The sequence below is a fragment of the Antennarius striatus genome, chromosome 10 (genome assembly GCF_040054535.1).
Source record: "Antennarius striatus isolate MH-2024 chromosome 10, ASM4005453v1, whole genome shotgun sequence".
In the NCBI taxonomy this organism is placed as follows: domain Eukaryota; kingdom Metazoa; phylum Chordata; class Actinopteri; order Lophiiformes; family Antennariidae; genus Antennarius; species Antennarius striatus.
Window position 1 is genome coordinate 9,747,825 of NC_090785.1, and position 22,661 is coordinate 9,770,485.

Below are 22,661 nucleotides of genomic sequence, written 5' to 3' on the forward strand. Positions count from 1 at the left end.
ATGTCTCTTATCATTAATATCTTGTTTTAATTTGATAGGTATCTGTGCATTGGTATTTTTAATTGTAGCTTGAACAGCGTCATGCCCATAAGTCTTCAGGGATAGATTCTAGCAACCCCTGTGACCTGCAGAGGCGGAGGAGGCAGTGAGTGAGTAAATTAATGAATGAATGAATAAATGAATGAACCTTGGACATTAACCTCAAATCAGTTTCATCCCGCAAATTACAAAGGACACACCTTTTTTGTGTTGTTGTTTTCTTCATGATTCAAATTTAATCATCCATCTTTCATGAAATGTCTAAGAATTTTGGCAGACAAGACAACCAAAGACTTAACAAAAAGAAAAGAAATCACAATTTAAAGATTATTACTATCATGGAAACTCTTCAGGAATAAATTTGCTGCATTGCCCGGGATATTTTTCTCACCCCTCTGCCTTTGAATATTTTACATTGGTGTAGTCTTTAGAGATGTAAGTCATACTGAGAGAGTTTGACTCTGCATGCTAAAAAGGCATAAATATGAGATGGGAAGAAAAAAAACACAACCAGCAGATGACCTTATTATGCACGGTATGTACCATGCAGCAGCAATATTGCCTTTATTTGTCATTATTACCACCCGCCATTACTGTGAGTGGGAGGAATATCAATTTGACAAAGAGGGCCTCTGACTAAATGTTAAGGACCCCCATGTCATGTGAGACACATCCCTACTGTTCTGAGAGGGCTGTGTTTTAATGCTTATGGATATTCAATAGAGGAGCCGTTCTTGCTGTAATAAGGCATTTACCAATGCAGAATACCACAGTGCACTGTGAGAACATATGTTAATGAATTTGGCTGTGGCTAGAGAAACAGCAAGAGAGGGGGAAAATACACTGGCCTCCTGGAGCACACATTTGCCTTATACAAAGATATTAATATGACTGGTGTTGAGAGGTGGAAGAAGAGGAAAATTACCCTGGTAGTGAGAATAAGTTTGTTTGGTGGTGATGATAGTCCCCAATCGAGTGAAGCAGACTTACAGAAACAGACAGTTCTGTACCCAGTAGCTTTTGTATTACATCAGTGGCACACTTTTAAATGACATTTCCACCAAGAAAATCTGACATAAACACACCAGAGGAGTATATGCATGGAGCAAATTGGGATATGAGTGTTTGCCGTATCTTGGTGCTTTATGATTTTTTTCTCAGGAATTGACACTTGCTGTACATAAAGTGATCATAGGGGAACAGAGAGGGAAAACTGATCCAGTATTTAATCTTCCTGACTTTTTATTCAAGACACTCAAACTTCCAATAATATGCAGATTTCAAAAGAAATGTAGACAATGATATTTTTAAACACCACTGACACATTTTCACTTAGTGGTGATGTCAGGACTGTCAAAAGGTAATTGTGAGGAGTGATGAAGTGAGTGAGAATTACAAGTGGTGATCACACAAACCGAGTCTTCATAGTGTAGTCTTTAATTTAAACATGAGCTGTTCGTCTCTGAACAACGTGTACTACATGTAGTCATGATAAAAAGGGATTTTTTTATCCACTATTATTAAGCTGGTGCATTTAAAAAAAATTCATCTGAAATATAGTAACATTATCAGGAGGCTGTGACTGACCTTATAGATTACAGGAATGATTGATTTTTATCTTGCAACCAGCCATAAGTGGTTGCTGTGTTTGTCAGATTTACAAGAATAATGTCTCTCTCTTGGATAAATTTGTTCTTTTGACATCAAATTTGATCTCTGTGTATTGATTAGATTACACATATCTTACAGCAATAAATGCATCCTGTTTAAGGAAGAACTATTCAAAAATGAGCTGAGGAAATGCTTGTTCTTGGATCCATTAATAAAATACAACCTCTTCTTGTTCTGGGGTAATCTTTGAAATCTATATATTAATAAAAAATTTTAAAAAAGGCCACACATGCACATGTCTCCTTACATAAAACTGTATGTTTGTGATAATCTGGGAAGAATGATAAAGCCATTTTGAAAACCGGATGGAATTAACATAATGACCTTTGCTTGTCAATTGTATTTTAGATTCCATGCCAGAAAAACGTCCCTGCTTTCAGGAGATAATTTTCATGAATGTCTGAGAAATCATTAATATGCATCATTATTGTGTTTGTCAGGGAATAATCACAACACACAACACTGACTCTTTATTTCAAACATGAGCCTGTTATTGAGTATGTCACTGCACATCACAATCTATGGACAACGTGTTTTTCCACTCTTGAAGAAAACTGTCAGTTTTTTTAAAGGGAGAGAGATCCAACAGATTAACAATTCCCACTAGCAAATCATGACAAGCTGAATATTTGACACATCAACTGCTTTAAGCGCTCTTTTTTAACCATAATTCGCTTTGGAAAGAACATGTAATGATAAATATTTACACATTCCTACTCATTAATTTGGCTCAATTCTTGAAGACACCGAGTCAAACCTTTCTGATTCAATATTTAGGTATATAGAATATACAAATATGGTTGAGGGGATTTAATTAATGTCTGTCAACTCCATTCATGTGTCATCAAAAGCTACAGTATATATTATATGGTTCATCCCAGTTGCTGCAGTGTTATATGAATATACTATGGCACATTTGGTAAGACCACTGGACCTTAAAATGGATGATATACCCAATGCCACATCATAGGCAGGTGGACATTTGAAGAATGGAGAAATCTTTACTTATCAAATTTACTATAGAATGCAGAGTATCCTGGCTGAGTTTATAATCCTTGGATTTATCCAATTGGTTGAGTTTACAGGGTTAATGTAATGGGTAATACCCATATGCCCTAGTTTTATTTATTATATTAAGCAAGCAATCAATCAATCAATCAATCATCGTCATTACCCACTTAGTCCGCTACCACGGGTCGAGGGGTGCTGGAGCATATCCCAGGCAACTGGGGGTCTGAGGCAGGGGACACTCCGGACATGATGCCAGCGCACCGCGGACCCACATATAGACAAACACGCACACACACACTCACACCTACGGGCAATTTGAAGCACGTCAATTCGCCCGAAGTGTATGTTTTTGTAGGTGGGAGGAAGCCGTAAAACCCAGAGAGAACCCTCACAGACACGCGGAGAACCTGCAAACTCCACACAGAGCAGAGTTTGTAGGTTCTCCCCTTTCTGTGTGGTGGCAGCGTTACCCACTGTGCCACCCTCTTATTATATTAATTAATTATTTTTTTAATTTATTTTAGTTTTAATGGTAGCAGATATGATTATTTCATATCAATAAAAGAGATTAAATAGAAGTCAAATTGTCTACAATGTAATTGAGCGCATTTAGATTTGCTAAGTCATGCATAGAAAGGATGTGTAGCTAAGTGTTGTGTTAGTAAACTGTAAGATTGTTATGATATTTAATGCACAAGGGCAGGGGTAAGCAGCTAAACTTGCTAGATTAAGTTCACTTCTCTGCATAGGTCTGAAACCAATAATGATAATAACAATAACAACAATAGTTATCCATCCATCCATCCATCCATCCATCCATCCATTTTCTACCACTTCATCTGCCGCAGCAGGTCACGGGGAGCTGGAGCGTATCTCAGCTGGCATAGGACGTGAGGCGGGGGACACTCCGGGCATGATGCCAGTGCGCCACGGAGCCACACACAAAGACAGATAACCATGCACACACACACACTCACTCCTACGTGCAATTTGGAACCGGCCAATCAACCTGAAGCACATGCTTTTGGAGGTGGGAGGAAGCCGGAAAACCCGGAGAGAACCCACGCAGACACGGGGAGAGCATGCAAACTCCACACAGAGTGGGACTCGAACCCCGACCCTCCGTGTTGTGAGGCGACAGCACTACCCACTGCGCCACCGTGCTGCCTTCAATAGTTATTATTATTATTATTATTATTATTATTATTGTTGTTGTTGTTGTTGTTGTTATTTTACCATTCTTGACACCACCATTCACAAGTTCATCCTGTCCACAATCTTTACTACTCTAAGTAAAACAAAAAGTAGCATCTTTTTTCATTGAGTACATTTCCTCTGGAACCATTCTGGTTGGCAGGCTTGTTTCTGCGAACTGATCATGTAGACACTGAAATAACTTTAAATGGACCTGTGTCTCTCCCTTCAGTAACAGAATAGGCATTTTCAGATCCTGCTGCCGTTTCTGCCATTTCATAGTAAACTACAGTAAGAAAATAATTTCCTCTATAGGGGATCGATAAAGTTCTTCATCGTCTTCTCTCTCTATGTCACATCTATATATTCCTCTCTTGAATCTGCTCTCTCTCTTCTCACAGTCTTGTCATTCACTTTCATTTTCGGGGTTTTTGCCATCAGCCAATAGAATACGCATACGGTATCACTTGACTGCCGACCAAAAATTCGTGATGAGGTGGAGTCGCAATCGTTGATGCCCAATCGCGCGAGGGCGCACTGTATTCCACAATCATATTTCACAAATGAAAATTATACAGTATCTTAAAACCTTTTTCTTTTATTTGTGATTTTCTTTAAAAGTAATGCGTGCCTTCGGTGCAATGTAAGTCGCAGTCTTAGTTGCATATAGATGTTGCACTTTGCTAACATTCCATTTTTCAGGGTAAAACAGGGCACACTTTTGAGGTCTGCTTCTTATAGTCTATGACATACCCATCCAGCTTGTGTAGAAAAAAGTATGGATTGTTCATGCCATTACTTTGAAAACTGATGAGTTTTTCGTATTTCTCTGCTCAACAAGAAATATATCATTGTGTTTATAGTGTATCGTAAGTGGGTATTGAGTGCCAGAAAGAATATAACCCCAGTTACTGACATCTACAGTTGATAACAATCCATCGATGTGATGATACATTAAAAGGGATGTGTCATTTGTGAAAATTATATATATATATATATATATATAAAATGGATGTGTCAAGAAGCTTGAGAACACAAAATCAGAATATTCCCAACAATACATTTGCTATTCTTACATGCTATGGTTGAAGGTGACATTTTTGCACATATACAAGACAAAACAATGCAAAATCTTAAAGGCCAATGTGCTAAAACCATAGAATAAACTGTATCTAAGGTGTGCTGCTGATAAGGACTTTGGTCGACTGCAGTTGTGGTAAAGTGCTCAACAAATAAAGTTTGGATTGGATTGGAGTTTGGAAGGACAGGCAATGTGTTCATTCTGCACCTCTACTCTCTTGATATTTCAGAAAACAAAGAAGAGCTTATCTGAAACAGAAAATTGCTTCATATCTGTCAGTGCTTGATATATTTGTATATTTTCTTATACATTTCATACATTTCTTACTTATAAAATTGTTGCTGACTTAATGCAAACCTTCAGAATGATAATGATCTTTTTATTTTCTCAAGATACGGTTCTGGGAATTACTCCTGTATACTTTACTGTAGTGTCCAGTGCACAAATTACAGTCTAATGAAACACATCTGGGATGAAGTGAAGTGAGGTGTTCACAGCATTCACACCACTGAGGAACTGCAACAAGTCAATGTTTCAAAAACCCAGATGGAACACGTCCTGTTGAATCTAAAATTTTCTCTGTAATGAGCTGTAATGTAAGAGTACACTACACAGTAATGCACAGGTTTGCCTATTAAGATGTCAATGAGGGTATTTATAATATTGCTGGTGGACTTTTTTTTACTGTTATTCTTTCCCTCCTGTTGCTTGTCATCCATTACATCCTGAATTCCAATGTGGCAAAGATTAGTGTAGCCCCTGGAAGATGGTGTCAGACTTAATCAGAGTAGCCTTCCTCTTCTCCCTTTTATAATCTGGAGCAAAAGGGACTGATAAGCAATAAAGATACTTTCATAGTGTCCGTCAACCTTAAAGGAGACTATGATGTGTCTTTAGCTGGTAAACTTCCTGTAGCCTTTTTCATGTCACTACTGAATCGGTTCATCCAGGTTTAGTTGGGATGTGAGGAGAACAAAAGTAAAAAGGAGCATCTCCAAAATCTCTACAGTAGTTTGTAGCTTTTCTCCTCTGTCTTCCATTTTGATCTTTTAACACATGAATGAGATTTGGAAAGAGATAATTATGAAGTTAAATGTCACAGCTTTATGAAGGATGTCCTTCAAGTTGTGCCTGATTTCAGGGGACAGCTTGACAAAACTCACTTTGAATTGGGTTGAAAGCGTGTCTAATTGAATTTTGATACATAATTAAATCAAGCAATGAATCAGTCCAGATCCCACTGCAACCGACAATTCAAGACTCCTGAGCACCAGGAGCTAATTATGATGAAGTTATTATCTCAGCCAAAGGGAATACTTTGAATGGCTCCTTCTGCATCATGTTGAATCTTTTCAACTAAAATGTACTCAACCTTGAGGAAAGGGCATCTCTCATATTAAGGATCCAAAAGATCCTATAAATGTCGCTTGCTTGCTTGGTAATGTAGCCATGTTGAAACATTGTCCTGTTTTAAAGCAGGTGATTACTCAAAGCAATCCTAATGAAATGCTTTTGACTCAATTGTTCGCATGAACACACTCATGCACTGAGCAAGACATTATCTGATGTCTTGTAAACCAGCAATTAAATCTGGTAGTAATTTCTTTCTATGATCCCTCAATATTAATATCGATTTGACATGGATTTAGGGCATCGTCTTCATCATTTGGTTCGGAGTCTCATATGACTGATCAATTAAATTCACGTGAGATGCAAACCTGCTTTAGCAGCCTTATACTACACGTGTAATCTCATTACATAAGGTAGCTAAATGAGGTCTGACTATAATTTTGGAATGATATGTCATATCTTTATTTAATACATGCACTTATAAGAAACATTTGTGTCAGTAAAGTCAGAAACAAAATTCAGAAGTTATGTATGTCAGCTACATGATCCCTGTAAAAAAAAATACACGAATTAATCAAAATGTTTTGATGAGCAACCTTGTCAATGCTAGTAAAGCTTTTTTCTAAAATAAAGAAATGGAGAAAAAAAAAACTTCCTCAAACTCCTAAGATAACCTTACTAGAACAAGCTGGTGAAGTTTTCATAAATGAATCCTCTCCAACAATTACTTAAGTAGCCTCCTTCTATATAATTTGATGAGCAAAGAGAACATTGATTTTTTTTTTTTAATTATTATATCACTAGGGATTGTGACTGAAGTCCTACAGAGGGGGAAGTGTCTACTGCTAAAACTGCCAGAGCTTTTTTCTTTTTCTTTTTTTTTTCCTCTTCCGAACCGCTGTTTTTTAATTCACCCAATTTGTCAGTCCAAATGAAACAGCAAAAGGTTAGAATGTGGAGTAATTAACAGCAGCCACCCTAATGAAATCAGGAGGGGCTGGTACAATGAGAGAATCAATACCTTTTTAAGAGTGAAGCAAACAGTAAGATTGTCCAGGGGAAACGCACATATATGGACCACTAAACAGCAATAAGCTGATGTAAAGGCAACATGTTGTCCACTTGTAAATCAAAATTGGTTCGAACACATCGTGACATTATTGCTGTCTCGTAATTGTGTTAAAGTGAAGATGCTCCTGATGCACAGTCAAGAAGTGTACAGGATTTACACCACCCTGTGTGGATTGCTGAGAAGGTCTCCATTTATTGAATGTCGATAAGTACATCAATGCACTTTGGACAACTGAACACCAATGCAGAGTGACATGGGTATTCTGTTTATCTAAGACTACACTTAAGTATATTGAAGACTTTATTAGCCCCTTTTGATGAGGAGGTGTTGTGTTTGCAACAGTTTTATCACGCTGTCTAAGACATGCTGCGTTCGCCAGAAATACAAGGGATGCAAACTTAACTGTACTTGCTGTTTCTTGCCTGAGTCATTGCTGTCTCTTGTGCTTACACACATGAGCAGATGGCATACTTGTCCAAATTTTCCGCTGTGAATATTTATATTATCCCTGCATATGTCTCCATGTGTTGAAATGTATTTTTATTGATGAATGTAGCAGTCTTACAAGAACTGCTACAAACTTTATTTTCATAGATTTCATATGGCGAGTGCTGCTGAACTGAGCAACAGCATTCTAAAGTGAGCTTCACCAATAGACCCCTGAATCAGAAGCAAAGCAAATATGCAAGGGTGAGTTTTTGCAGCTCAAGAGACTCTGGCAAGCTGGAATGGTCCTGTTCTCCTTGCCTTGCTCTCTATTTCTCCCCACCTTCAAAGGTATTTACACTATGAACTAAACTATAATCTTTGAAGAATATAGAGATGTGAGTAGCAGATCTCATTAGTGTTAAACCATAAGGAGCAGGGGGACCCCAGGGACAAAGGAGTTTAAAGACTTTCAGTGTCGCTTGAAATTTTCACATCATCCATGTTTTAAATTACTTTCACAAACAGGAACAAAGCCTCTTGTGGCACAATTTCCTTTAAAGTCTGACCGTATTGCCAGTGGAAACAAAACACCAAAAATTGCCCTTGCAATCCAGTCCTCATGCCAATGAACTTCAGAGATGAACCAGTTCAGTTTGCATATGCAAAATGGCTAAACGTCAGGGTTATCATAATGAGATAGTAGGTTATGAGGCTTCTTGATAATAACAAATACCACAATTAGAATTAATTTAGCCTGTGTTGCAGGATGAAGGCTGTGAAACTAAGCCTGTCTCCTGCTGACAAATTCAGTCCAAATCATCCTACACTTTTCCATACATTGGTTGCATTCCTGAACATTGCATTATGCAACGATTGTATTTACTGTAATTAAAATATAAAGGTAAATTTTGTCCATGCAAGACTGAACAGAGAAAACATGGATGTAGGTGTGTACTAATTTTTTCGTATCTGATTTGCAAACTGCCATGTCTCTGGCCATTGAACGCAGTTTCAAACTAATTTTTGATGACCAAAGACATGTCCACTTAGGCACATTAAGCACAAGCAGTTTAAGCATTGGAGAGCCAAAAGGCCGCATGTCCCTCAAACTGTCACTGGATCCCTTCTAACCTGTTTGTAAGAGGTTTGGGTGATGTCACGGTGCAGACCATGTTTTTTTATCCTCATCTGAGTGTTCAACAACTGAATTTATTTAATGTTTCATGTTGACCTAAGCTTTTCTTTTGTCATATGGTTCAAGCTAAACTAAACATTATACAGCTTAGCTGATCAGCTCTGACACATTCTCATATCATCTCATCAGATTCTATAGGTGCCATGTACTGGTGCATCTGTTCTAGAGAAAACACCCTTTGGCAACTGTTGCCATTGCAATATATCTTTTTTCTTTCCAGACACGGAAAAGCAGGGTACGCTTTGGTGTATGTTGCTAACATCAAAAGCCTTCCCTTCAGGATGTATAGAAAAAAGTGCTTTTTCAACCCTTCCTTTATGGGTGCATGAGACAAATTGATATTTTGTTTAAGCTTATCCAAAAGTGCAAGTTAGCTCCTGATTACATATCCCTGTAAGGGATTTTGCAATCAGCATTGTTGATCTTGCACCCGATACCCTTCCTGTCCCTCCCTATTTATCCAGATATAGGACTGGCACCTGTTACAGCACTTTATGGCTTTCGTTCATTCATTTTTCCATTGTCTACTACTTCTTCCGCTTATGGAGGGTCACAGGGGTTGCTGGAGCTTATCCCAGCTCACTTTCGGAAAAGAGGCGGGGGGCACTCCGAGCATGACGCCAGTGCACTGTAGAGACACATGAAAGACAAACAACCACTCACGCACACACCTATGGGCAGTTTGGACTGAGCGATTCACCTAAGGGGCCTGTTTTATGATGGGGAGAACATACAAACTCCAAACAGAGCGAGACTTGAACCCCGACCTGTCTACCTGTGAGGTGACAGCACTACCCACTGCACTGCTCTGCCATCCACTTTATAACATGTACACCAATTTTACTGATTTATGTTGCTACTTGGCTGCACGGTGGCGCAGTGGTTAGCGCTGGCGCCTCACAACACGGCAGACCCGGGTTCGAGTCCTGCTCTGTGCGGAGTTCACATGTCTGCGTGGGTTCTCTCCGGGTTCTCCGGCTTCCTCCCACCTCCAAAAGCATGCGCTTCAGGTTGATTGGCTGTTTCCAAATTGACCGTAGGCGTGAGTGTGTGTGTGAATGCTTGTTTGTTTCTATGTGGCTCCGCGGTGCACTGGCTTCGTGCCCGGAGTGTCCCCCGCCTCACGCCCTGAGACTGCCCGGTTAGGTGCCGGCTCCCCCGCGACCTGCGTTTGCGGATTAAGCGGGTTAGACGATGAATGAATGTTGCTACTTTATTTTCTTTATTGTTTTATCAAAATGATTTCATAACTCAAACAATTTATTGTTAAAGCATGACATGGTCTGTGTTCTGCCACATACATTGGGTTTTATAATCTTTCCTCTGTTATCTCTAAGCTGCATATTAAGTTTCTGTTGGCGATCACATAATAGAACCACATAGATCTCTTTTCTCCTTCTTACTTGTGCCAAAACTATCAAAACATTTGACCTTTCTGCAGACATTCTTTTTTTTTTTTAAATTTTCATTTAGTGAAACTCAAAAAGACTTTTCATTGTCACTTTGGATTGGTGTTGAACTTTGGACAACAATATTTCTGCCACTATAGTACCAAGAGTTCAGTGGCTTTTTCACCCACACTAGTTGGGTTAAGCATAAAAGTTGTGGCCAGGTTTTCTGAAAATATCAATAACAATCGTGATATCAAATGACTCTTAATCAAGTTAAATTTAATCTAGTTATGTTTATTAAAAATTTAGTGACCTGTGTTTGTGTTTAGTTGCAAAGGGCAAGGCAAAGCTTGTGGTGAGAATCACATAGCTCACAGAATTTTTGGATAAGGAAAGAAATACAATGGACACAGGCCAAAGCGAGAGCGTCATTGAATGATGGAGATTGATTAAACAAAAGCTTTGCATCACAGGTTTTACATTAGCTGAGATAGTACTCCAAAACTTTGTCATTCACTTACAGTAAATAGATTTGTCACCCCATCATCAGCTGTAAAAAAATATGTAACAATGGGCATCTTTTTGATTTTGTATGTTGGAACTGGAATGAAGTAAAAATTTACATCCATACATTCTGAAGGATATTTTAATAGCCTCGCAGATGTAAAAAATATTTTTCTTATTGCTATTCTTGCAATCATCGCTTCTACTTTGATGAGACATTGCCTTGCTCTCAGTTGAAAGTGCAATATTATTGTATGTACCCTGTATTTATCTATGTATAGCTGGAATGCTCTCTTACCTACCTCCTGCCTATGTCTTTTGATTATTACCCAGTCACTCTACCTTGGTGCCAGCCCGCTATGACAGAGCTTATTACAGCACTTCCACCTGTCTCGAGTTCATATTCTCATACAAAGCTGCACTGCAGTCAGCTGTATCAATTCATTTATTTGCATGCTATGCAGTTCTTCAACAAATGCAGTATCTTCCTCCATTCCTGCCTCCATTTGTTACTTATTCATTGTCAGCCTGCATCTAAAAATTGGGATACAGAAGCAGAGCACACTAAGCCCCGGTGTTTTTAATCAATTATTTATTCAATATTTTAATGATCAGAGTGCCTGGGGTGATCAAAGGCTCTGTTCTAACTCCACTGCCTTTGCTCACTAGGCATCCCTCTGTACTTTGATGTGGTTCACCAACAAATGCACTTACCTTAAGCGTAACTCTCTCCCAGGCTAGCATGTGGGTGCTTTGAAACTGCTAGTCTCAGAAGCATGCGTGCAAAGAGGGTCACTGACCAATCCAGGCTGAGGACAACATAATTCTCTCCAGCAATCACATATAAAACAACTATTTTGAATGTCATCTAAATATGATCTCTCATGTCCATGACCATATATTTAATTGGTTCGCAAGGTGTCTGACTCGAAGAAACTGTCACAAGATGTTGAATAAAACATTACTTGGAATGGAAACAACTGTGCAATGGCAGTTTCAAGTACAATCCTGCTTTAAATATCCATTCAATATATGCAAATGAGCAATTCCTCAACAGACATGACAAATGTTGGTGTGCTCAAGTATGCAAAAAACATTTATTATTCATATTTGATAAATTCATATTAATTTTACATTCCATACACTGTACCTTTCATTAATTTCCATGGATTTGCATCATATTGGGTCAAATAAGCAATCTGCTGATGTTGTCGCAGATGCTTATTATTAGTATGTATTAGTAATTGTAATTAATTTGTATTTATTATACTTTAAGGTTTATCAGTTTATGACCAGAATATCAGAAATTTTTGGACATAATCTTCCTACATTTTTAGAAGCATTTGTTCTAAATACATTTCAGTAGGGCCTACTTTTACACGTTATATCAATCAAGAAAGAGGTGAAATCTAAATTCTGATCTAAATAAGGAGCTACACTATATATGTCAATTCTTGTGCTCCTATTTAAAAATCTCAATAATCTTTCAAAATTCTCATGGTAATTGGGCTTTTTAGACTATATTGAGTATATACTGTATTCCTTACTATTAATTCTTTCTGTTTTCTGTTCTTCACCAATCGGGAATAATTTGTACTTCAGCTTTTAAATTACCCTGAAAATAATTAGACAGCAAGTCAATAGCTTTGGCAGCCATTAGGTACAGTTAAGAAGTGATTTTGACTTTGTTTTTGATAACAACAGATATCCAGAGCTGTTGTTAACCATTGGAACATTTCATTGCATAAAATAATAACCTGTCACCAAAATAACCATAATGACTAAAGTAATCCCATTCATATCAGATCTAATTTGATCCATTGTTGCAGAAACCTGGTAGTAGTTTAGGTTAACTCATATAATCAATTAATCAACTATAAGTGATGAATGAATAAATGAATGAGTTTCTTAAACTGGAAACAATGCTGAGCCATTGTACGTAAACTTAATTGACCGGATTTTATTGCTAGCATGGGAATTTTTTGTATGGTGGGTTCTGTTCATTCATATCACTTGTACTTTTCCACTGGATCGTTTTTGTACAAGGTGCCTTAGTTTTCTCCCTAGGGTAGCTTTGGTTTTCAACTCATTCCAGTGTGACACACTTGATAGCTTGCAAAGCTATGCTTTCATGGCAGCACCCTCAAAGCTTATTACAAACTGTGTGTTAAAAACAAAACAAAACAAAAAACAAAAAGATATTGCGGTTCCAATAAGCATGCATTTAGTTTCAGCAGCTATACTGTACTTTAAGGCAATAGGAATGATTTATTACCTGCATAAGTGTCTCAAATACTGAATGTAACCACTCAAACTTGACTCATTATAAGTAATATATACTAAACGTGTTAGACAGCATTGTGAGGGAAGTTTGGAGACCTTTAAAATCTAGTTTGTTGTCCACCATGAAGCCCCATCTTGTTTTTGATGATTAACTCAGGGTTTGCTGCTCCATTGCTCATTCAGGAGAAGCATCCCTTGGTGAACAATTATGGTGGGATAATCTGTTGACACAAACTTGTTTCCTGTTCATTGTTTCTGAATTCCACCCCAGCAGTCCTCAGTGCTTTTCTCCTGTCTAAGTACCTCCTCACTGTCAGATTTTTTCTATTTTCTTTGAAAATCAAGTCATGTACTCAGATTATTATACACAGTACAAAGAAAACAAAATTGGTGATTAAAAATTAAATACTCTTATCTCTCCGTGAGTTATCTGAGTCCCCAGAGAGAGGATGCTATTTTGCAAGCTTGCGGGTGTCTTTTGTTCCTAATTTAGAAACTTGTCACTGTTTATTGTTAATTTTTGATGCTTCATTTGATATTCCATTCACTTTCCTCCCTGACATGCAGAGAAAACATCTTTATCAAAGTGTCAGTTGTACGGCTTGGGTTGTCAGAATGTCAGGTTTGCCCTATTCTTTACATTTGTGAGGAGAGCTTGTGTCCTCTTCAACCCAGTATGTTGGCATGTAATGGACAGAAAAATATGTCTACATGAGAAATCAATATACATCCTTAATCTCAATTCCAGTTTAAAAGAAAAACCCTGTAAATTCCAAATATGTCATCATCCAGAGTTGGTTTCCTTTGTGTGCTCTAAATATCAATTTCCATTATACAGTATATTGTATGTATAGTAACAATCAGAAAGCACATGAATGTTCTTTTGTCTTTGCAGGAGGGGTGTCAACCTTGCAAGATAATCTCTGTAAATGTAAGTTTGACACTCTTTTCTAATATTCTCTGCTATTTCTTGCTTGTGTATCTATCAGCATGTTGAGAGCATGATGTGTTTTTTGTCAATATTAAAACAAATGATAACATTTTTTGCACAAATGACACCTTCATCATTAGATGGATAGATAGATAGATAGATAGATAGATAGATAGATAGATAGATAGATAGATAGATAGATAGATAGACAGACAGACAGACAGACAGATAGATAGATAGATAGATAGATAGATAGACAGACAGACAGACAGACAGACAGACAGACAGACAGACAGACAGACAGACAGACAGACAGACAGACAGACAGACAGACAGACAGACAGACAGACAGACAGACAGACAGACAGACAGACAGACAGACAGACAGACAGACAGACAGATAGATACATACATAGATACATAGATACATAGATAGATACATACTGTGATACATCCCATGGAGGACCTAGTCTTGTGAGATATTTCCACTTCTACATCACCTCCATCTGTCTTCTGTTGCCTGAGGCACTGAGCTCAAGGAACTGGATTTTGTGTGGAACCGTCTTTGTACTGTGACTCTTTCTGTCTTGATATAAGTGGGATCACCTCTTTATATAAAAGTTCTTAAGTGCCTTCATTTTTTAGGATTAGGTAATTTTATTAATATGTCATACCTTGTGTTTCATAGACAGTATTTTTCCAGATAGGTCAGAGGACATATGTTCATTAGATTCGTAGGAAACCACCCCATAATCTTACATCCCCACTTATCACAATCATTTGCTTGCATGTTCCCACTCAATCTTTTTTTTTTTTTTTTAACACACAGTGTGACCTCACATTTAATATGCAGTACTGGAACAGAATGTACGAAATGAAAGGGCATACCTCACAGTGAAGGAAGATGTTGCTCTATCTTGACATCAAGTCTAGACATGTGTGGTAAAGTTTTTTGGGATAAATTTGTTGCTATTGCTGTTCTTAGTTTATTTTTTCCTTCCACATAAGACATATGCTACATGACAAATCACTGTTTCTCCTGAGCAGATTTATGCAGGTCTAGGTGTGCCCGCAAGCTGATCCTTATCTGAAATGGCAGAGCCAATCTCCTCTGATTCACTCCTAAGTGGTCCCTGTTTATCACTCAAAGTGAGGTGGTTGTCAGCCAAGTCCTTCCCATGCTGTGCTGACTTCTCTTCTCTTTCTAGAGGAGGCTAGTGGGGGAAAAATTTGGAAACGAACAATAAAACTCAAAGAGATGTGGCCTGACAAAGTACAACTAGGCCTTTCCTCTATATTATATTGGATTTTTAATCCAGTAACCCATGAGTCCTGCCTATTGCCTGAGTGGTTACCAGAGGGAGGGGTTTGAATTGCCTGGCTTGTTATATGGTAGAACTTGGCATGCAGCTCTCCTGTTCATTTTATCTCTGTGTACATACTTCTCAAGGCAGTGTTTTATCTGGCTGGACGGCTTTTGTTTGGTCTTGATATCTCTTACCGCAGCTTGTCTTTGCTTTATGGATTGTTGGCAGCTTCTTCAAATAAGTGATAATGCTTAGCAAAACACTCACCTTGACTCCTCTGTGAATGTTTGTTTTTGTTTGTCATGTTTGTCATCCTACATTAATGTTTTATTCACATTGTTCATTACAACTGAGAGCTAAACTCTTATTTATTTAATACTCATTAATGGTATTTAATTGTAATTATTAGTGGAGCTCTGAACAACCTCATTGTGAATGCATCCTGAAATCAAATTAGCCTTTTCTTAACATCTGGCGGCAGCTAGAATTGGCTTGAATAAACAACAGCCTTAAAAATGAAGATAATGCTTCATGCCAAATAATTGTGTCCTAATTGTCATGGACAGCTGTTAGTTATAATAGATTTTGGATGTCATTGTTGGAGCAAGTTTTCAATAATTAGAGTCATGCAGAGAAGAAGTAGGCTTTTTGTAGAATTGCCAACCCTCCATAAGTGGGTTCTTTCTTCTGATGTAACCTGGACTACGCTTTTCTCTGCATCCTCCAGTAATTTGTGAAACAGCTGCCAACACTGTGTGAGAATAAGTAGATGGACTACCCAAAAACGTGGGCGGGGATCGTACATAGAACTATCGAACTTTCACAATAAGGTACTCATCGCCTCACTAAAGACGAATAAAGCAAAGCAAACAGAGAGAAAAAAATTCCTTCACGAGCAGAAGTTAAGAAATCACCTTCAACATTTGGTAACAGAGTGTGACACAAAACATGCATAACACAACATCTTAAGAAGTCAAATATCACACGTGTCTACGCATTTGATAAATGATTGCAGTGCATGTGAAAAAAGATATTTTCACAAACAGAAACAATTGCAAGAAAGAAAAAACTTTTGCATTTGTTTTTGGTTCATATACTTAATTCTTTTTTCTGTCTTATTTATTTGTATTTTTCATAGTAGCGTAGGCTCACATTTACTCACATACACTCAAGTACATTTGCACACAATGATCTGTGGCCTTGAGATCTAGATGAATCATGTAAATAGATTATTTAGCTTGCTGTTTCAACATCACAGCATTGAAAAACGCTCAGTTGAGTTTTCAGGGTGTTAATTGTGTGGATTTAGGTTAGTCAACCGTCTCTGATAGTTTTTAAATGAAGCATTTTGTGCACTTGTTTTTTTGTTTTTTTTGCAATTGTCCTTCATTAGTACCAGACTTTATTTCACTCCCCCGCTCTCTTGTTTCCCAAACAAGATTTAGTATTATCAAAGAACAATAAGTACTTTATCTACGCACTATAGAAGCAGAAGAAAAACATGTTCACACACAGAAATCCCCTCCAGAGCATGAACGAGCATCTATTAACGCTGTCTTTAATGCAGGGCTTGCACATTACTGTTATTACTTTATTGATAAAAAAAAAAAAAATCAAGATAGTCATAATCAAGATAGCAGGTATAACAATGAATAATAAGGAGAAGAAAATGAAATGCAAGAACATTAATAAAGTTGGACGGATGGATGGATGGATGGATGGATGGATGGATGGATTTTTTTTGCTCCAAAATTAATTAGAAGACAACTACAAACAGAACAGTTATAAATTCAGTCTGCTACCAAATGAATATAAACAGCTTGTAGTTTGCAATTAAAATTTCACCCAAAAGCTTGTGCCAACAGTTCTACTTTCTTTGCCTTTTCATTGACATACAGTTCTCGTTGAGTGTCTGGTACGATGTGAGGATCTGGCGAATGTTTTGAAGCCCATGGTCTTTAACAGTGCTGATGGCCTGCAGTGTCTGTCAGTCACTGAGTTGGTTAGTGTGGTTATTGTCGCTCCATTAACAGACTTTCTCCAACTGAACTCAACGACATTTGTTTCATGTTTTGTGAGTTGGTCCTGTTTCAATGTTAACATGTTTGTCCACTTCAGCAAGTAGTTTCTTTACGCCTGCGTTATTTCAGAAAAGGATCACCAAATAAGGGTCACAAAATAAACTTCTATATACCATTAGGAAAATCGGGGGGAAAAAAATCAAAAACTTGAATCAAAGACTATGTTTATCAAAAAATCTTAAACTTTTTTCGAGGACTCCTGCGACCCCCAAAATTTGACAAATCAAGTCTGACTTGAGTGAGAGGGTGAACCAGTACACAGCCCATCTGTGGTTGTGCTGAGGAGTCTCGATTGTAAATCTAGTCAATTTATTATTCAAAAAGTAATGTATTATGGAGTCGCTGGTTCAATTAGTACCTTGGGTCACAGGATGGGTTTTTTGCATATTTTCTATCTATAAACAGAAACAGATGATGATTGCACTGTGGGCCATCAAACAACAGCATTTGATACAATTAGATAAGGATGGTATCCCTTTCGAATAGAGTCCAACTAAGCCTTATTGTCACTTCCCATGCTGATATTAATAATCATTATATGTTAATGGTGGAATACCAACAATCTATGGCACCCAAGAGAATATGTGCTTGTAACACCAATATTTGTGAACCAGGGTGTATGGAAAAATATACTTCTTAAAAACATGCCTACACATGTTTTTTCATAATTTTTTCAGTAATGTTTCGGTAAATGTTGCAGTAACTGATGTAAAAGAACTGATTATTGGATTGGTTAAGAGGATGTTAAAGACTGAGAAAAATGGAGTTGGTTAAACATAATTGTCTTTCACAACTGGTTTCTCCGATGTCCGTCTCTGCAAAGCTGTAGATAAGAAATAATCAATGCAGAGACAGTTTTTCAATGAAAAGCTCCCACGTATATCGGGGTATTTTTATTAATTTGAAGTAAAAGCTGTCGTCAAAGAAGAGAAAACCTTCAATTGCAAGACCTTCACTTTTGAATCTTGATTTGATGGTAAAACAAAAATAAAATACACAAAGGCATTATTAAAAAAAAAAAATTCTTAATGTAATTTCTTTTTTCCCTAAAATGTTCATAAGGATTTGATTTACTTCTTGTCTCATTTATTATATAATATATATACTTTTTCTTTTTTTTTACAAAGGACACACACACCTTGTTTTTTTTTACTTTTCTAAAGGTAGTAGTGATTAATGTTGGCTGAATATGCTGAAATATCAGGGTACTTAAAATATAACCTACATGATGATTAATTAATTGTATTTGACTAAACCTGTTATTGTGCTTAAGAAATAAATTCGAGCAACATTAACAATTCAGGTTGAAAAACAGAAAATATACTACATACCTTCATCAAATATGCTGAACAGCTTCACAGATGAATGAACAGATGAGTCATTACTGTCCAGATGTTGTTTCACCACTGTGAAGCAAGTGAGCAAACAATTTATTTGTTTATTTCATATTTATCTGAAAAGCACTGCTGCACCTCTTTTTTTCTAATTGAATTTTTAAACATGTGTTTATTCATTTTGAACAGGGCAGATGAGTTTGAACAAAAGATGTCTGATTTGTTGTTCTGGTCCAGACCCAGCGTCGTGTAACATTCCATCTCCCAGATGGTTCCCATGAGAGCTACAATGACAGCGGGCTGGGAGACCCAGAGCCGACCAGTACATCAAGCACCACCCAGCCTCTTCCCCTCAGCTTTCCCCAGGAGGACTACTACGAGCAAACATCACCCAACAGCCGCACTGAGGGGGATGGAAACTCAGACCCTGAATCTAGTGAGTGCTTGTTTTTGTTCTGCTAAGACAGCCAGAAAATCTAAGCTTGAATGTTTATCTCTTTTTGTTCCATAATTTTAGAGTCTTTTTTGTTTAGTTAATTTAATCACTGATTGTGTGCTGTGATTGTCATAGCACCACACAGCTCATAAAAACTTTCACATCACACTATCTCCCATTAAATAACTATTAAAAAGCTAGTTACACATAAAATGTTCCTGGCGGTAGATGCTTTTTATGTTGGAAATTTAGGACAAGAAGCACCAGAGTTCTGGCAGGCAGTCAACCAAGAAGAAGGGTTGGAAAATAAAACTCCTGTTCCATGTTCTGTTTCTATCAGTCATATTAGATATGCAAATAAACTGGAATAGAACCAAGCAAGCAGTTAATCTGTTGTCATGGGAGTGGAAAATAATATCAAGAGTGTAACTTGCACAATGGCGCATTTATGATTTGAAATGAATTTCAGAAATGCTGTCCAATACTAAGCTATAGGCCGTAGGTGAAATTTCACTTCTGAAGTTGGATCTCTGTTGCTGAATTTATTCAAGTGATTCACAAGACAGCTGACACTTCATAGCTTTCTGCTCAATGATGTTCTCTATAAAAAGCTCTACTGAACACTGGGATGCACAACTTCATTCTCATACATATACAACAGATTTTTTAAAATCATTCCACAATAAATGACTCAGTGGGCAAAGTAGGATGCTGCAGCGGACCCTGGGTTTTTCCACCAGTGACAGCATAGATTGGATGTCACTGCACTAACAGCTTTCTAGTGCTACTGAAATGATTTTCCTCCTTGTAGCTTAACATGAACAAGGCTATTCTGAGCTACTTATTAATGTGTTCTTGTCACATAGCCCCCACCATCCCCACCCCCATCTATATGTCCTTTACTTCAGTATTTACTTCAAAATTCTAGTCCAGGTGCATCAGATTTTATTTTTCTTGAGGTGACTATGCATCATACTTTATATTAAAGGATGAATCCTCACTCTCACTTTGATGCACACCCTCTTTCATCCTGTAGGCCTTTATTGCAGGGTAGGCTTTGCTCCAAGGTACCTGCCAAAAAAACACAATTGCTTCTTTATATCAAGCAAGAAAATAAGCAGGACAGATGGCAATATATCTACATCTTCATTCATTCATTTATTCATTCATTCATTCATTTTCCATACCATTTCCTCCGCTTTTGCAGGTCACAGGGTATGCTGGAGCCTATCCTATTGGACTTATGGGCATGAGGCAGGTAGACGCTCGGAACATGTTGCCAGTGTGGATGTCTATAGCTAAGCTTATTATATATATATATATATATATATATATATATATATATATATATATATATATATATATATATATATATATATATATATATATATATATATATGTCTATACAGTAATTCCTTGCACATCAACACGCGTGGCTTCACATCATTGCAGATTTTTAGTAGGTCATCACGTGATACTGTACGCGCATTCTATTGGCTGATGGCATCCAAAAGTGCGCTGCACTCCATGAGTCTCGGAACGCAGCATACTTCCGTGAGACACAAAACTCCTTTAAAGAGTCTATAAGTGTGGGAAAAGGTAATATAGATAGAAGGTGGTTTAATATGGACGGCACAGTGGCACAGTGGGTAGCACTGTCGCCTCACAACACAGCGGGTACCGGTTCGAGTCCAGCTCTGTGCGGAGTTCGCATGCTCTCCCCGTGTCTGCATGGGTTCTCTCTGGGTTCTCCGGCTTCCTCCCACCTCCAAAAGCATGCACTTCAGGTTGATTGGCCGGTCCCAAATTGCCCGTAGGAGTGAGTGTGTGTGTGCGTCTTTGTATGTGGCTCCGCGGTGCACTGGCATCGTGCCCGTAGTGTAACCCCGCCTCATGCCCTATGCCACCGGGGAAGGGCTCCAGCTCCCCGTGACCCGCTACGGCAGATACAGCGGCGCTGGTTTAATATCAGTATGAGGAGCGTTCCGCTATTTCGCGGAATTTAGTTTCTGCAGGTGGGTCCTGGAAAGCATTAACCGCAAGTAACGAAGGATCACTGTAAATCAATATGTGAACTAGGGAAGTGCTGTGCTGACAGGCCCTAGACCAGGGTGACAATGTAAGTATTATTGTGTTATTGTGAATGCATTTGTTAGACCTTAGACAGTGTGACATCCTGCCAATGGTTCAGCATTCATTTATATGCAAGGATCCATCCCCTTTATGATTGTTACACTTTTAATGACAAGTTATTGCAAGTAACAGCAAAAAAATATTTTTTTACAAGATACCCTGCATATTTCCTCGCACACTCACTCAGACACATGCACATCTGTGCATTTGGCTCATACAGAAACAGACATACAAACACACATCAAACGATAAAGTCTGTGCTCAGCCAGCTGTTCTGTTTAATTTAATCACCCTGGTGACAGCACCGAGTCATATATTTCATTCATTCATAGACATAGGCGATTGCTCTTACTCTCATTAATATTCAGTGACATAAACAACTCATACTTCATAAACTTTTTCAAATACTGATTTTATATTACTCTCCTCTGCTATAATATTTGTTGAAATGCATTAGTTTTATATAGGAGATCATATTAACATCATAAATGCATGTTTATTTTTACAAATTGCTACAGTGAATACCAGTGACAAGGCAAACAGAATAACTCAGAATATAATATTGGGCTCTAATATTACTAGGTGGATATTATAAAAGTCATTTCAGTATTTGACCACAAACCTCTTAGAATGTTCTGGTGTGACCTTATCACACCGATTGATATTAAAGCTAATCTTGATTCATGCTTAAAACCAAATATATAGGTAGACAAGACCTTATCCTATTTGAGGGTTAAGTAAACACCATATATGAAATGATTTAATAACTTTTATTATCGTATGTATTTGTATATGAAATATATGTAGAACTGTGCGGCTTTCAGATATTTGATAATTATATTGATAAATTGCTTGTTTTTAAAGGTGGGTAACGGACAGGGTCTATATTTAATATTTGATTAGTTTGATTAAACATATACTTAAAATCCTATCAATTACTATACTAGATGTACAAAGATTTTGAGATTCTGTAAATTTAACACAGTCTCTAACATCATTTGCAGACAGAATGGAAATCATTTGATGTATCCCGCTCCATTTTATCCTTCTGGAATTTTTAAGATAAACCATGTCTGAGTTCAATGACAGAGATGAATCCCATGCATGTTGACTGTCTGATGGACAAGTAGTCAGTGACAGAGGGAGGGAGATGCATTAGATACGGTTTTATCAATAAAACACTAGGTTGTCATGGCGGTGGTAATCTCTTATCATGTCA

At 37.6% G+C, this 22,661-nt stretch overlaps 1 protein-coding gene across 1 annotated transcript in view; it reads left to right on the forward strand.

Moving 5' to 3' along the window:
- Positions 1-22,661, forward strand: part of pcdh11 (protocadherin 11) — a 143,578-nt gene that overhangs the window by 79,300 nt on the left and 41,617 nt on the right. Inside the window, exon 8 of the mRNA XM_068326420.1 lies at positions 19,111-19,309. Within this exon, the coding sequence (XP_068182521.1) occupies positions 19,111-19,309 (199 nt within the window). The remainder of the gene's footprint in view (positions 1-19,110; positions 19,310-22,661) is intronic.